The sequence below is a fragment of the Mesoplodon mirus genome (assembly GCF_964341445.2).
Source record: "Mesoplodon mirus genome assembly, chromosome: 20".
Lineage (NCBI taxonomy): Eukaryota > Metazoa > Chordata > Mammalia > Artiodactyla > Ziphiidae > Mesoplodon > Mesoplodon mirus.
Genome location: NC_138996.1, coordinates 29,241,247 through 29,257,277, shown reverse-complemented (window position 1 = coordinate 29,257,277; position 16,031 = coordinate 29,241,247). Strand labels below are relative to the sequence as shown.

Sequence of the window (16,031 nt, the reverse complement as noted above, 5' to 3'; positions counted from 1 at the left end):
ATCAGTTCTTTTTTGGCTAGCATTTGCATGGTTTACCTTTTATTATTCTTTTACTTTCAACCTTTCTGAGTTCTTATATTTAAAGTGTTTCACCTGTAAGCAGTACTTAGTTGGTTTTGATTTCTTATCCAGTTTTTAAATCTTCATCTTTTAATTGAAATATTTCATTTATTTACACTTAATGCTATTAGTGATATATTTGGCTTTGAACCTGTCACCTTACTCTTTGTTTTCTTTTAGTCCTATCTCTGTTTCTTTTTTTCCTTCTTTTGGATTAATCAAGTATTTTTAAATTTTGGTTTTTCCTTCTCTTAGACCATTAGTATTACAGTCTTTTCTTTTTTGCTGTTTCCCTGATGATTACATCATGCATCCTTGACTTAGAAACTGTGTTAAATTAATGCTTTTGCTTTTTTTCAGACAGCGCAAAGATTTTTTTTAATTGAAATATATTTTAATTAATGTATTTTTAATTGACATATATACACTAATATGTATAAAATGGATAACTAATAAGAACCTGCTGTATAAAACAATAAATAAAATAAAATTCAAAAATTCCAAAAAAAAAAAAGAAAGCAGCTGTTGGATTGCCTAAGGTAAAACTCATGGACGTATAATATTCTCTCCTGTAAGATTACTTATAAGAGAAATAGTGCTAGGGAAAATAGGTGGGTGCAATGAAAAACAAATTAGGACTCAAACTGAAACGTGTAAAAATTTAAACAGCCTGATATTTTAAAATTTCTATATAATAAGAAGGCTTCATTGACAACTCTGTGTGTGTGTGTGTGTGTGTGTGTGTGTGTGTGTGTTTAACAAGCAACACTGCCCAGTTGGTCCAACAGTGTGGAAGAATTGACACTGATATGCCATCAAACAAACACCTTTCTCAAGACATTTTCATTTGCTCCATCCCTAAAAAAAAAACAAAAGAAAAAGAAAAGAAATACATTATTTTTTTTTTGATGTGCAAAGATTTTTAAAGACTTAACTCCATGATTCCCTTTCTTCCTTGTGTGCAATTATTGGTCATATATTTTAGTTACATTTATTCTAAATCCCACAAGACATTATTATTATTGTTTTATTGACAATCAGTATTTATTTAGATTTTCCTATATCTTTACTCTTTCTGATGTATTCTTTTCCTTTCTGCATTATTGTGCTTCCAGTTTGGGTCATTTTCCTTCTGCCTGGAGTATTTCCTTTAGTATTTCTTTTAGTACAGGTCTATCAGCATCTTTGTTTTGATTTCATTTGTGAAGGACTTTTTTTCCTGCATATTCAGAATTCTAAGTGAATAATTATTCCTCTGAACACATTAAAAATAACATGTCATCTGGTTTCCACTGATTCTGTTCAGCTGATGGAGGAGTCTAATTGTTGATCCTTAAAAGGTATTACATCTTTTTTCTTTCACTGTTTGTAAAATTTCCTCTTTTTCTTTGATTTTCAGCAATTTCACTCTGATGTGCTAATGTGTTTTTCTTTGTGTTTATCCTAGGGAAATTCTCCATTGTTTCATTAGTTTTCTTGAACATATTAATTATAAAGTTTTTAATTCCTTTTCTAAATAACTGTAGTATATGGATCACCTATGGGTCTGCTTCTTTTGCTTCTTATTTTTCTTGGCTTTCAGTCATTGGGCCCTGTTTCCAGTGGAATGCTGGATATTATGTATGGGCTGTAGAGGATCTGGCTGATAGCTTCCTCCAGAGAGGATTTAATATTCTTCTGGAAGGCAGATTACAATATGGGCAGATCACCTGGATCACTTGAGGGACCTGAATTCCAATTTTTCTCTCCCTAGGACCATGAGACAACTGAGGTATCTGCTTACTGTTTAGCCTCCTAGCAGCTGGTTTTGCTTTCTCAGCTTCTTGCTCTGCACGTATGTAGCTTAGGAAGGGCAAAAGTCCCAAGAGGAATATTGTGCAGAATATTGGGCTCACTTCACAGTTCATTTTCTCTGGCCCCTTGTATGCTGGCTACCTTGTCCCCAACTCAGTTTTCATCTCTGCATCCTCCCATCACTGTCACAGCCCTGGGCAGCCACAGTCTGTCAGCCTGTGTGCCTCACTGCTGGAACTGAGACATGCCCCCCAAGGGAGAAGAGCGGCAGTGATGGTCCCTTCACCTCCTTGCATTTCCCTTCTCCCTGGGATCTTGGTCCTCGAGTGCTAATTGCCTTTGTTGCTCTTCATTGCTTTAAAACAGCTGGAATTTTTTGTTTGTTTGTATTTTGCTTTTTATTTTACTTTATTCAGCCTTCATATTTATTCTCAGCAGGAGAATTGGGTCTCATACCTCTTCTTTTTCACAACTAGAAGCATAAGTCCCCATCTGATAAGTTTTTCAATCATTTCTCGAAGTATATGGTGTTCATTGCCATGTGTTTTACCTTCTCCAGGATGCAGTGTCAGCCTTACTTGCAAGAACATCAGCTGAGCTGTTGGCTGTGGAACAAGAATTAGCCCAAGAAGAAGAAGAACCAGAGCAGGAAGAAGAGCAAAGGAGTCCAGATGGACATTGGTAAGATGGACATTGGTAACACAGCTATTTCCTTTCGCGACTGGGATCTCAAAGAGGATGTGTTTAGATTCTCAGAAGAAACTTTCAGGGAAACCTTTATAGGTTTAGACCTTATTCTGGAATTAATGGAAAGTAGTGCAGCTTCAGGGGGCTGCCCCTAGGGAAAGTCTTTCCTTGGTCATTAGAGAGTTGAAAGGGGTAGTGGCGAGTTTGCGGACAAAGCCCATGAGCAAGATTCTTTGTTCTTGCTTCAGTAATTCTGACACTATTTCTTGGGCTTTTTTTTTGGTTTTAAGTCTAAACTACCTATTTTGAAGGGTATGGTAGTTTACTTCAGAGTCATAGATAAATTTAAAAACTGACTCTTTTTCTGCAAACTACCAGAAGTCCCATTTAGGCTCTGGGAAGTCAAAGCAGATATTTAGAGAATAGCTTCTGAAGAGCTCTTTTTCTGTTTGTTGCCACTTTCACCTTCTTTTTCTGTTTCCTTCTCATTTTTCATACCTCATTGTTTTTAAAAAAGAAAAAAAGGTTATTACAGCATTTGTCTAGATTCATGTATATCTGTGTATAAAGAACTATCTTTCCGGGTTTGCACTGTTTTCTCTAAAACAAATTTTAGCGAATGCATGCTTTTTTAGTATATATGTAAAGTCATTTGGATTAATTTTGTATGTATTGTTGCTTATTCTGTTATGTTTGAACTACTGTTGACACATATATGCATATACATATATAGCAGCATTTGTGTGTATGTGTGTATATGTAAAACTTCTTACAAACTTGCAGTGACAAGATATAAGTAACAAAATTGTGGGCATTTGGAAGGAACAGCTTACTATAGTGATGTGAAAAGCAGATATACTTTGTTCTTATCAAAAGTCCTTTATAGGGCTTCCCTGGTGGCGCAGTGGTTGAGAGTATGCCTGCCGATGCAGGGGACACGGGTTCGTGCCCCGGTGTGGGAGGATCCCACATGCCGCGGAGCGGCTGGGCCCGTGAGCCATGGCCACTGAACCTGTGCGTCCGGAGCCTGTGCTCCGCAACGGGAGAGGCCACAACAGTGAGAGGCCCACATACCGGAAAAAAAAAAAAAAAAAAAGTCCTTTATAATGAATAAAGTTCAGAGCACCGGAAAAAAAAGTAAATATGAGAGTGATTATGAGGATCATCATATCTTGAAATACTGAGCCTTCTTTGCATATGTAAAATATGCAACTTGTTTCACCCACATTTCAAAAAATGCACTTAGAATGTCATCTAAAGGAATTGATAACTTACAGTCCTCTTTGCTAGTCCCCCTGTGTTCATTTCATGACCAGGTGTTTAACAACTAGTCTGTTCCAATCTGTCAGTATATCACCAGTCACAATTAAAGCTTGACTTTTCATTATCAGTGGAAAACAATGTGCCCATTATGAGAATATGAAACTCAACAAAGAGTGAGATTTTCTTACCCATCCTGGTACTCTTGCTTTCCTGTCAGCACAGTTTATACAGAATATAAACCGCATTTGTATTCTGGAGCCTCACTTGTAGTGCCACCCAAGCCCAGGCCATGGCTTTTGTTAAAGACAAGATCATAGACCATTCAGAGTCTTCTGTTAGTTCAGTCGTAAGACTCCTCTACCCAGGGTTCCACCTCTGCTAGACCATGAGCACAGTTGATAATGGATATTTTTATTCACTCTTAGCAGAGAGTCACTGCGTTCTATTGTTTGAATAATTTTACAGTAAATGAACAACTGATACCAAATTATATTATAGCGAGTCTCAGTATTTTCAAACCGTGGGTTAAGCTTTATATGTGATTTTTTAGCGTATTTCTATTTAATATTTAGGAATTAGGTCAAATTTCATGAATTTAACTTTTCAGTACGAAATTATGATGATTTTGCTTCAGATTGCTGGAGAGTAAGGTGACAACTTTATTTCTCATGAACATTTTAGTAAAAGTTCCAGCCAGAGAACTGGCTTGAATCGTGATGTGTGAGTCTGTTCATCGCCCAGATAATGGGTTAACATGCCCAGGTTGCACCGATCACAGAGCACACCTGCTTGACCCTGAACAGTATTGTGTGTTGTTTCACCCATAGGTTAACCATGCAGAGAGAGGCCTCTGATGAAATTGTGGCTGAGAAAGGGACTGAAGTGAAATTGGCAGAGGGCAGTTGCTGTGCAGAAGATGTAAGCTCATGCCCGAGCGTGCCTGAGATGAATGAGGACACAAGTAAGACAGAAAACAACTGTGCCAACGACCCTGGGAGTCAGCCACCTGCAGGAGTGCCCGCCCTGGTGGGTGTTCTCAGCTGTCCCCTCCTGAAACTGGTCTCCTAGAGGCACCACGCAGACCAATTCTGTCTCTTCAGCTATAACTCCACGTTAGGATTTTGTGCCAAAGCTGATCAGGATGGGCATTTGTGGGAGTAAGAACATAAGAAACATTGTAAATGCCTTAACCTTTTCAAATGGGCCGCAAGTATTCATTGTCCAATTAAGTTTCGTATAAGAAGATAAATAGTGGCGTTTAGGGCTTCCCTGGTGGCACAGTAGTTGAGAGTCCACCTGCCGATGCAGGGGACACGGGTTCGTGCCCCGGTCTGGGAAGATCCCACATGCCGCGGAGCGGCTGGGCCCGTGAGCCATGGCCGCTGGGCCTGCGCGTCCGGAGCCTGTGCTCCGCAACGGGAGACGCCACAACAGTGAGAGGCCCGCGTACCGCAAAAAAAAAAAAAAAAAATAGTGACGTTTATCTCTCTGTAAATGTTCTGTGAATATTTACTGAAAGCATTTTCAGAATTTCCTGAATAACACCAGGATGCCTACTTAATTATATTAAGTCTCATAAATGTTATAAGTTTATTTCAATTTCAAACATGAGGTAAACGTGTAAAGCTCATTTTGGTTAGATGGGGCTCTGATTGAAACCAGTTCAGGAAGGTGGCAAATGACTCGGTTTAGGCACAGATGCCATGTTACTAAGCAGGTAACTTTGCTGGTTAGTGACGACATGTTGAGACTGCCATCCCCAAAGGGGGAAACTCATTTTCAAGGTTTGAGGATGCTGGCAAACTTGGGAGTTTAGAAAATAACAGTTATTTATTTCTAAGAAAAATAATGTTATACCCTGACTGAAGACTTCATGTGTGTACATATATACATACATATATACACACACGTATACATACATACAGTCGGCCTTCTGTATCCGCGGTTTCTGCCTCCGCGGATTCAACCAACCGTGGATCTGATTCAACCAACGCGCCTAGTAAACAGTACACGATTGGCTGAATGCGAGAATGTGGAGCCCCAGATACAGAGGGCCAGTTGTGGGACTTGAGCACCCACAGAGTTTGGTGTCCGGAACCAGTCTCCCACAGATACCGAGGTATGGCTGTATATATAATTGCATGTTCTGCGTAAACCTTTTTTTTTTTTTTGGGCAGTACTCGGTATACATCATACATTTATTATTAGTGAATATCCCTCTGAAATCAGCAATATTAAAAAAAGTAATGATTGTACTACTTGGTCAAGCAGAACTAGCAAGTTTCATTTTTTAAAAAGTACAAATCTGTTAAAAATTTCAATCAGTATACACATATATAATACAACATACTAGTTATGTTAAATGCTACAAACCACTGTGAATCCAATGGAATGGAGAAAACCACACATTTAAGCTTTAAGAACCAAATAACTAGTGTATTTTCATTTTCTTATATTTAGTTACTTTTATCGTTTACTCTGAAAAAAACTAATCAGAAAGTTGAATAACGTTCAATGATGAAGAATTCTCAAGTAAGCTTCTTTATAGAAGCACATTTACCGTCTGTAAATCTAAAGCTACCTTTGTTTAGGTCTCATCTGTTAGAGGTGGGGCTACCACTTATAGGTAACCCTGTTGGACAGATATTATCCTACCCTACCTGAGGGTAACTTCCTAAGAACTAAGTAGAAAACCACCTTCCCATCAGGAGAAAGACAAAGGCCGTCTCACAGAAGTGGCCCTGGTGCTAGATGAGTCTCTTGTAAGATTAGGTATTTCTTTCATACTTAGAAGAAGGGAGCAAGAAACGTCTCTCCGCTCCTGACACATTACTGACTTCTAGGTTGATAAAGAGACAAATACCGACGAGGCGGGCAGTGCCAGTGTGGCGGTCCGCCCCAAAGACCGCAGCGGCCTGAGCGCCCGGCAGCGCCCCTTCGTGCGGAGCAGCGTGATCGTGCGCTCGCAGACCTTCTCCCCCGGCGAGCGGAGCCAGTACGTCTGCAGGGTAAGGCGTCTGCGGGGCGGGCATCTGCAGGGTGAGGCGCGCAGCGCTCCTAGGGGGCTGCCGCCCCTCCCCACCCCCTGCCAGGGGGTGGCCCGTTAGTGACAATAGACAGTGCCAGGGGATCTTCAGACTCGACTACAGATTCTAATGGCTAGAAATGCCATAAAATATACATAAAATATCACACTCTTACTCGTTCTTTTTAGTTTGGGTTGTGGAATTTTTTTCTCTCCTTTCTTTCCTCGAATTTATTCTCTCTTTGCTTCTAATGCCATTTATTTGGCAAATAAGTGACATTAAGGACCAGGCTGCTAAGTCTGTCTGGACCTCAGTGTGTATTTAGAAACTTAAAGTGACTCAAGATTTATGATGTCTTGTATATTTCTGCTGTATATCATGCATACTTCAAACCACCTTAGTCGGGCTTCCCTGGTGGCGCAGTGGTTGAGAGTCTGCCTGCCGATGCAGGGGACGTGGGTTCGTGCCCCGGTCCGGGAAGATCCCACATGCCGCGGAGTGCCTGGGCCCGTGAGCCATGGCCGCTGAGCCTGCACGTCCGGAGCCTGTGCTCTGCAACAGGAGAGGCCACAACAGTGAGAGGCCCGCGTAATGCAAAAAAAAAAAAAAAAAAACCATGTTAGTCCTGCTGAGTCAAAAATTGTGAATTGGGTTTTAGGACAAAAATCGCCTTTATTAATGCCTCCAGACACTGAATCAGATTTCTAGTTCTGTGGAGAATATTATTTGATTTGCATCAGTTTACCAAATTCTAGTTCCATAAGTATTTATGATTTATAGTAATTTAGATTTAACATTATAAAGTGGGTTAGAAAATACTTCTGGAATTCTAAACTTATTCATTCAGTTCACCAAACATTTTTATTAAGCACCTACTATTTATTAAGCACATTGCCAGATCCTTGGGATTCGTCCGTGAACCAAAGACCCGGAGCCCTGTCCTTGCGGGGCTTAATTTCTTGTGAGTTGAGCCAAACAGTAAACATGAGGAGTAAACTGTGAAGTCTCTCGGGCAGGGACCAGTGCTCTGGAAAACAGTAGAGCAAGTTAAGAAGGGATGGAAATGTTGAGGATGAAGGTCGAAAATTTAAGTAGCTTCAGAGTAGACTTCACTGAGAAGGTGACGTTTCAGCAAAGGCCTGAAGCAGGTGAGGGAGTGAGTGTGGGCTGCCTGGACTGGGCGTGTTCCCAGTTGTACATGCTGTGACTCCACTCTGACCTTGAGCTCTGTGCACTACACAAACCTTTCTTTTAAAGAATGGATAGTGCATATTAGTTAAAATTATTAGGGATAATTTTATTTCAAAATGTATATAATTTTCTTAACAAATGACTTATGATAACTGTAACCAAAAGGCAATTATTGAAAGAAAATCAAGTTATTTAAGAAAAGCAAGAAAACAGGGAAAAATTTGTTTGGGGAGGATTTTCTTAAAGAAATAAACTACCTTCTTTCTGTGATAAAGTTCTCAATTCCAGGCTTCCTCTAGCACATTGGTACCCACTGATTTCCTTTTCTTTTTTTTTTTTTTTTTTTTAATCCTTTGTTGCCAGTTAAATCGAAGTGACAGTGACAGTTCAACCCTGGCTAAGAAATCACTATTTGTGAGAAACTCCACCGAACGGCGAAGTTTGAGAGTCAAAAGGGTATGTATTCCCTCAGCGGCATCCCGCTGTCCTGGACCCACCCAGCGTCTTGCCTATCAGAGCACGAGCATCAGTACTGCTGGGTGTCCTTGCTCCGTGCTCTTGGGCGCTGGGATGAAGCCACTGGGATTACGGAGACACAGCTGTTGTGTTAGTTATGGAAAAGGATGTGCTGGAGAGCGTTCATTCATCACCAGTGTGGAACCTCTGATAATGAAGGGTAAATCCACTTTGCAGCATGGATGGAGATGGGCCTGCCGAGTCGGGGGGAGCATCTCTGCTGCCGGCCGCCTGGTCTCCACACCACGGCCGGCTCTTGAGCAGCTGTGGGGAGAGTGTAACACCCGGTGCCTTTCGTGAGGGGCAGACGTCCGGGAAAAGGAGGACACGGTTTTAGTAGCTTGCTTAAAAACAGATATTTTTAGAAGATTAAGATTAATGTAGATGGAAAAGCTCAAGTCAGGTTTTCCTGGAAGCCAGAGGTCTCTGGATGAGCTCGAAAGGGAAACTCTGGGAGAATTTTAAATAAATTAAAAGGTTGGACTGTTCAGAAATTCCTGTTTATTTACCAGCAGCTAAACTAGTGATGGAAAGTTATTTGTTTACTAATAATTTGTTTCGTGCTAATTTCCGAAGCTGCTTTATTTCGGCTTAAAGCATGGTGTTCAGTAAGAATGCAGCGCTGTGCACACTGAGCTCTGCAGTGACGGGCAGGACCTCCCTGCCTGGAGGAGGTCTTCCGAGGGCACACAGGTGACTCCAGGTGCAGATCGAAGGGCGGAGTGAGCTCCCCTGGTCGGGAGAATCAAAAACGCTTCGTGGGGAAGGTGTCTAGCCTTGACACCCATATAAAATTCCAAAAGAAAGTGGTAGCTTTGTTTCAGGGATGGAGATGGATACTGGGTGCTGTTGGATGGATACTAGGTGGCCTGACATGGCACAGGGGCAAGGAAGCACATTCAGGGGATGAGGAGGGACCCAGCTCGGCCAGGCTTGGGCCCCGTGGGTGGGAGTGAAGACTGGAGGGTAAGTTGAGTCATTATCCTCACCAGCGGCTCTGGTTTAGTGCCGCTGTGGGCAAAGTACTGGATGTGTGACTGGGCAACATGTAACTTCCTGGTTTAACTTCCTAGTTACTTGACAGTCATAAGCATATTTCTTTTTTCTAAAGGTAAATATGCAAGCATTTCTTTAACCTCAGCATTTTCAGGACCTTTTGAAACATAGATCTTTCAGATTACCAAACTTTGTGCTTTAAAAGCACCTAAATTTCCATCATCTTGAATGAAAACTCTTCTCAACTCTTTTCTAAATCCCCTGCAGTTTTAAAAGCACATACTTTTAGAGGGTGGTAGCACTCTTCAGAGAACTTTTAACCAGCTGTGTTTATGAATTGAGTGGAGCTGAAAAACAGTCGGGTTACTGATAAACTTAGTTTAATCCTGAAACACTGCTTAGGAGATCACTGTTAACAGCTTTTAAAGTGGGCAGATAGAGCTTGGTAGAAGTGAATGGGGAAGTGTATTCTGATTTAGGAGTTATAGCATGAGAACCGTGTAGAGGTGAAGCATCTCCGGAGATCAGTGGAAGCCTCCCTGGCTGGGAAGGCGGCAGCCCGGCCAGCGAGGCATGAGGTTGGGGGGACCCATCACCCCATCTCTCCCCAGTTCAGAGACACCACACTGACAGCCTGAGAGCAGTCATGGCGGGGAGCATTGACGCCAAGGAAATGGGCAGATCTTACAAACCAGGGAGCCCGCTGTTACACACTTACCAGCAGGCCGTGCCCGCGGGAGTCTTTAGAAAGCCTCCATGTACCTGACAGCTGGGAAGGATTTCTGATCTTGAAAACATGAGTAGTACAGTCGAAGAGAGTGTGTGTCTAGATGATTCTTCTGTGTAATAAGTTTGTTAGAGCAGAGGTTGAACAAAGGGAGAGCTACTAATAAGAACATTAGAGAATGTTGCAGCAGGATATGTTGGGCAAGGAGAAAGAGGAATCCGAGGAGACAATGAAAGCTATTCAGACCTGGGCTGCGGCTCTGAAATGAGAAGAGGGACAGACAGGCCCCTCCTTCCCATCCGTCATGAGCACCACCATTGTTCCAGACCTTCCAGCTGGAATACCTGTCAGGTCTGAGTCCTTCTGTCTTGTATCAAATAGTACCCGTTTTTATTAGTAATCTCTTATTTTCCATTCCCACTGCCAGCAGTCTGGGCAAGAAATGCCCTCCTTGTTTCCCTCTGCTCAGGCAGTCCTGCCCAGCCTCGTTTGAAGGCCTTTCCTCAAGCGAGTCTGACCCAGCCCTGAGTGAGCTCTCCCTCCCCTGACTTCCTGTGACACAGAAGCTGCCGCCAGCGGACACGCATTCATACATATTCAGTAATTATTTCTTGATAAGCGGATAAGCTTGGCCCCAGAGAGAACACAGTGATTCAGGGGTGAAAGTACTGAATAGATATTAAGCGATGGGAAACCGAGGAAGGAGTCAAAACCCTAGCTCCCCTGAGCAGCTGTGTCCTGGCCAGTGCGTGCAGAAATGATAAGAGAGAGGTAGGTGTGAGCTGCGGGGGCGCAGGTGTGTGGCCTGAGACGGAGCAGATGTGAGTTTCTTATGATGTATTTGTCGTTCACAGAGGCCGGCTTCGTGCGGTAAATTGGTCCGGCTAAGCTAGGCTCTACCACGGTGCCAACTTCAAAACTCTCTGCGGTTTAAAACAATAAAGGCTCGTTTGTTGCTTACCTGCATGCTCAGTGCAGGTGGGGGAGGGGGGCTCTGCTTGTCCTCCTTCAGGACCAAGCCCCCCGGCCTCCCCGCTCTGGGCCTTTGCTGCCCCTGTAACAGGGGTCAGGAGGTGCCACATCACTGCCACTCGCCCCTCATCGGCCAAAGCAGGAAGCAGGGATAGTGCCCTCCTGTTAGGTGACCAGCGACGTAATGAGGGTGTCGTGTTGTTTCTAATCCTCCAGACGGTGTGCCAGCCGGTGCTCAGAAGGACAGCACCCGAATGCCCCGTGCGAACCTCTCTGGACCTGGAGCTGGACCTGCAGGCCTCGCTGACCCGGCAGAGCCGCCTGAACGACGAGCTGCAGGCCCTGCGGGGCCTGAGGCAGAAGCTCGAGGACCTGAAAGCCCAGGGCGAGACGGACCTCCCGCCGGGTGTGCTGGAGGACGAGAGGTTCCAGAAGCTCCTGCGGCAGGCCGAGAAGCAGGTACAGAGCTCGGTGCCGCCGTGAGCTCCAGGGCGCTTACGTGGAGTTCACGTTGCCTAAAGCCCGCCGGGTGGAAGGTCCTCAGCCTACACCTCAGTCTTGCTCGAGTCTTCAAGTCCTTTTTCTAGAACTTAGAACACATTTGTTCCCATTGTGTTTCCTCCTGCCTGGTGGCAGCCCTCGCATCCAATGATAGTGAAGAAAGAGCCCACAAAGCAAGGTGCATTTGTACCGTTTTGAGAATAATCTGATCCCCCTGAGTACAGATTTTTTCATCTTTATTTTTACCAACTCTGTACGTCTAGATAGATTATTGGAGTTACATGCCTTTTTTTTCTCATCCCTGAAGTTGGTGCTCACCCGCTCTGTGAAAGAGAAACTGTTTCCAATCGTGCGCCTTTCATTCTGGCCACAGAAGTTGGTGAGGACCATTGGCTTCTCTCCTGCTTGCACTTAAGCCCCACATCCACTCCTTATACACATGTGGACACACTGGTGCACATGCACATACACACACATGCTGCCCTTTCACATCCACCTTCCTCCCCGCCCACAGTTGGCGATTTGTGAGATTTTCAGCACCGTGGCCATAAAATGCCTAACGATGAGCAAACAGCCTGCCAATGGCTCCCGGGGAAGCTGTGAACGGAGTCCAGCAGCAGAGCCCAGCTCTGCCTGCCTTGTTAGGAAAGCTGTCAGGCCTCTGCGTCCCTCTCCATAACCTTCCTCCTTTGCGGCTGAAAGTCTGTTTTGTAGCTCAGAATAAAAACTGAATCAGAGTTAGTGTCCTCGTGGATAGTACAACCCCCTTAGGAAGCAGAGTGAGAAGCCCAGGACTGTAATTAGGACGGATTGTGTTCCTTCCTCTGTCAGGCTTCTTAACGTGACAGTAAATAAATCACTGGACCTTCCTGCAGGTCAGGCCCCCATCACGTAAACTGAAGGTTAATCACACTCTCCTGGAATCTGGGGCATAAAAACTGGCTTCCAATCCTCCTGAACCGGGCAGCTTATCGTGACTTGTTGGGTGAGAAGGGGTGAGGAGTGCTGAGGAGGGGCTGGTATTTTTCCAAAGGAGCCTCAGGTTGCTTACAAAGCAGAAATTTCTTTTTCTTCCTCTGAGTGTTTCCCTGTCAAAATACCAGTTCTGTGACGCTAGGCTTCTTAAAATAATACAGATGTTAACATTTGTAAAAGTTAGAATCTGCTAAGAAAATTCTATGTCAGAAACATTAATACAGCTCATTCAACAAAAGAACTCAGTGATTACAGTGAAGTGTTCAGCACTGAGCCTCAACTGCCTGCAAAGCTGGCGGCTATCGATGATTAACACCTGATGAAAATTTTATGATATATTTTAGCACCCAGACTTTTGGAGGAAGATATAGACCCAGGTACAGATATAAATACATAAACACAGAGACAGGGGCTTCCCTGGTGGCACAGTGGTTGAGAATCTGCCTGCTAATGCAGGGGACATGGATTCAAGCCCTGGTCTGGGAAGATCCTACATGCCGTGGAGCAACTAGGCCCGTGAGCCACAACTACCGAGCCTGCGCGTCTGGAGCCTTTGCTCCGCAACAAGAGAGGCCGCGACAGTGAGAGGCCCGCGCACCGCGATGAAGGGTGGCCCCCACTTGCCACAACTAGAGAAAGCCCTCGCACAGAAACGAAGACCCAACACAGCATAAATAAATAAATAAATAAATAAATAAATAAACTCCTACCCCCAACATCTTCTTACAAAACAAACAAACAAAAAAAAAAACCACAGAGAAGTGTGTTCTCACTCAGCAGGCAGAAGAGGCTCTTCGTGTGTTGCTTGGTGGTCAGTCTTATTTCACACAGAACAAAGCCAAGTTTCACAGTGACTCTGCAGCCACCACATAAATGCTGGTAGTTGGAAACAGCAGCAGCCAGCAGGCTACTTTGAGGGACCATCTTAACAGTGTGTACAGGGGATAAAATAGGCCCCACACTTCCATTCATACGGAAGGGAACAAAATACTGAACAGGATCCCGGGGGCCTGTTGTATCTCTGATCTGGTAAAATACGCTTTCTTGGGGAAACCGGGCCAGGTTTTCTCCCCTAAGTATATCTGGCATGTACCTTCCTTCACTGTTTTTTCCTTATCTCTCCGTTTGTTCAAGTCAGTAAGGAGATGGCCATTTTAAGATTGGTTTGTTCATCTTATAAGTTCCCCAAAATTAGAATAGCAGCAACATTTCAGTAGAATTACTAGTTTCCTAGTTGGAGGTACCACATCATGGTAGTAGAAGTCAGTTCTTTGTGTCTACTAAGTCAGTAGTTCCCAACCTGGCACCTAGTGAAAAATCATCCATTCGCTGAAGGTAAGACTTCACAAAGTAACTAAAATATCACATCTGTCCCCTTTGAATTTGAATTACACAAATTCAGAAGCTCCGAGTGACAGCTCACCTATCTCATCAATTCCAAAAGAGTCAAGAAAGAACTGCTACTTAAATATAGGCCACTTTTCTAAACAAAATCATTCAAAACAAGGAGAGGAAAGGGGAGCAGTAAAAAATATCTGGAAAAGGGATCCTTTGTGGTGAAAAAAATCAGAAGTTACTGCAGTAGAGTATTATTAGCAAAGCACTAACTAGGTTATGCCCCATTGTAGGCTATTTAGCTTTCCGTAAAGTGGCGTGAGTATAACTGAACCTTCATCAGTACTTGGCTGAATAAATAGTTTTTGTAAAATGTCATCTTTCCTAAAAGTGCCACAAGCATTTTTGCTTTCAAATTTAAACTGAGGGCTTCCCTGGTGGCGCAGTGGTTGAGAGTCTGCCTGCCGATGCAGGGGACACGGGTTCGTGCCCCGGTCCGGGAAGATCCCACATGCTGCGGAGCAGCTAGGCCCGTGAGCCATGGCCGCTGAGCCTGCGCATCTGGAGCCTGTGCTCCACAATGGGAGAGGCCACAACAGTGAGAGGCCCGCATACCACAAAAAAAAAAAAAAAAAAAAATTTAAACTGAGTTGAGTGCGCTTTGTGTGTTGAGAATATTTTAAAATTTAGACAGTTTTTTTTTTAGTTAAAAAATTAACATGTTGTAACAAAGCCAAATAATGCAGAAGTATATAAAGCAACAAGTATTGATAAAAGTGCCCCTGAGTCCCACTCCCCAGGGATGACCTCTGTTGACTGTTATATGTCCTTCCAGCTCTTTTTTATGCCATGTATATGTGTCAGTGTTACTTGGAAGAGTTACAGAAAACTAGGGTCTGAAGACATACCGTTCTGCAACTTATTTTTTTCCCCACTTAATTCTAGTCATATAAGATGAATAGCTTTCCATATTTGTATATGTTGCTGAAATTGATTGTTTTAAGGCATTTGTAATACACATTATGAGTATATCATATCATATTTATTTAATCATAAATATATCATAACTATTTCATTATTCTACTAATGATAGTTTCCCACATTTCAGTCATAGACTGTGGAAGTGAACACTCCTATACATTTTGGGACACGTTTCTTGTTTCAGTAGCGTTTCCAAAGCAAGAACAGAGTTCTAGTAGTGGAATTGCTGGTTCTTGTCTTTGTCTTGTCTCTTAAGCTGGAAGACCTTGCTTGTTACTCTAAAGTTTATAGCTGCCTGTGTTAACGACACAAGCACAGCAGTCGGCTCTTTCAAGTGCAGAAGGGTCCCAGTGATGGGACCACCAGCTTGCCGCAGGCTACAGGTACCCCCGTCAGCAAAGCCACTTTTCCTTCCATCTCTTCGTGCCGACTGCTTAGTTCTGATCCCGAGCTGATCTCTCTTGTAAGACCTGAAGCTGCAAACACCAGTATTCTAAATTTCCTCACCCATTTCCTTCACAGGTCCAGCTGCCCCACCATGACCAGTGGCCTCCACTGAGCAGGAAATTCTGTTACCGTAGCGCCCCACTTGGGAGGTCATGGAGAGAAGGTGCCCAAATGAGTGGAGTCTCCCCAACCCCTGACTCAAATTAATAGTGTCCCCTCCCAATACACGCACCCGCCCCTCCCTGCCAAGGGCTGAGCGCAACTCACAGCGCGTCCTCCCGAGAGTAGAAGCCTCTGTGGAACCTTCCAGACTGGGACGTGCTCTGTCCTCTCCCTGGGGTGTTCACAGTCTGGTAGTTTCGAGAAGGGTGTCACTTTGTAAAAAGCTCTTGGAGCTGCACGCGCATCCGTGTGCACTTTTTTGGTGTGTCCATTCTACTTCAGTAAACAGCTTTTCAAAGGGCTAAGACAGAAAGAAAAGGGTTGAAAAGAGGAATAAGAGGTTGAAAGAGTGTATTCTCCAAAATGTTAACAGTAGAGATTTCTTGGACATGGTGCTG

The 16,031-nt window shown here is 43.6% G+C and overlaps 1 protein-coding gene across 1 annotated transcript in view; it reads left to right on the top strand.

The window, feature by feature from the left end:
• Nucleotides 1–16,031, top strand: part of WWC2 (WW and C2 domain containing 2) — a 148,076-nt gene that overhangs the window by 126,115 nt on the left and 5,930 nt on the right. Inside the window, exons 17-21 of the mRNA XM_082608391.1 lie at nt 2,414–2,535; nt 4,632–4,830; nt 6,648–6,812; nt 8,385–8,477; nt 11,449–11,691. Coding sequence (XP_082464517.1) covers nt 2,414–2,535; nt 4,632–4,830; nt 6,648–6,812; nt 8,385–8,477; nt 11,449–11,691 — 822 coding nt within the window. The remainder of the gene's footprint in view (nt 1–2,413; nt 2,536–4,631; nt 4,831–6,647; nt 6,813–8,384; nt 8,478–11,448; nt 11,692–16,031) is intronic.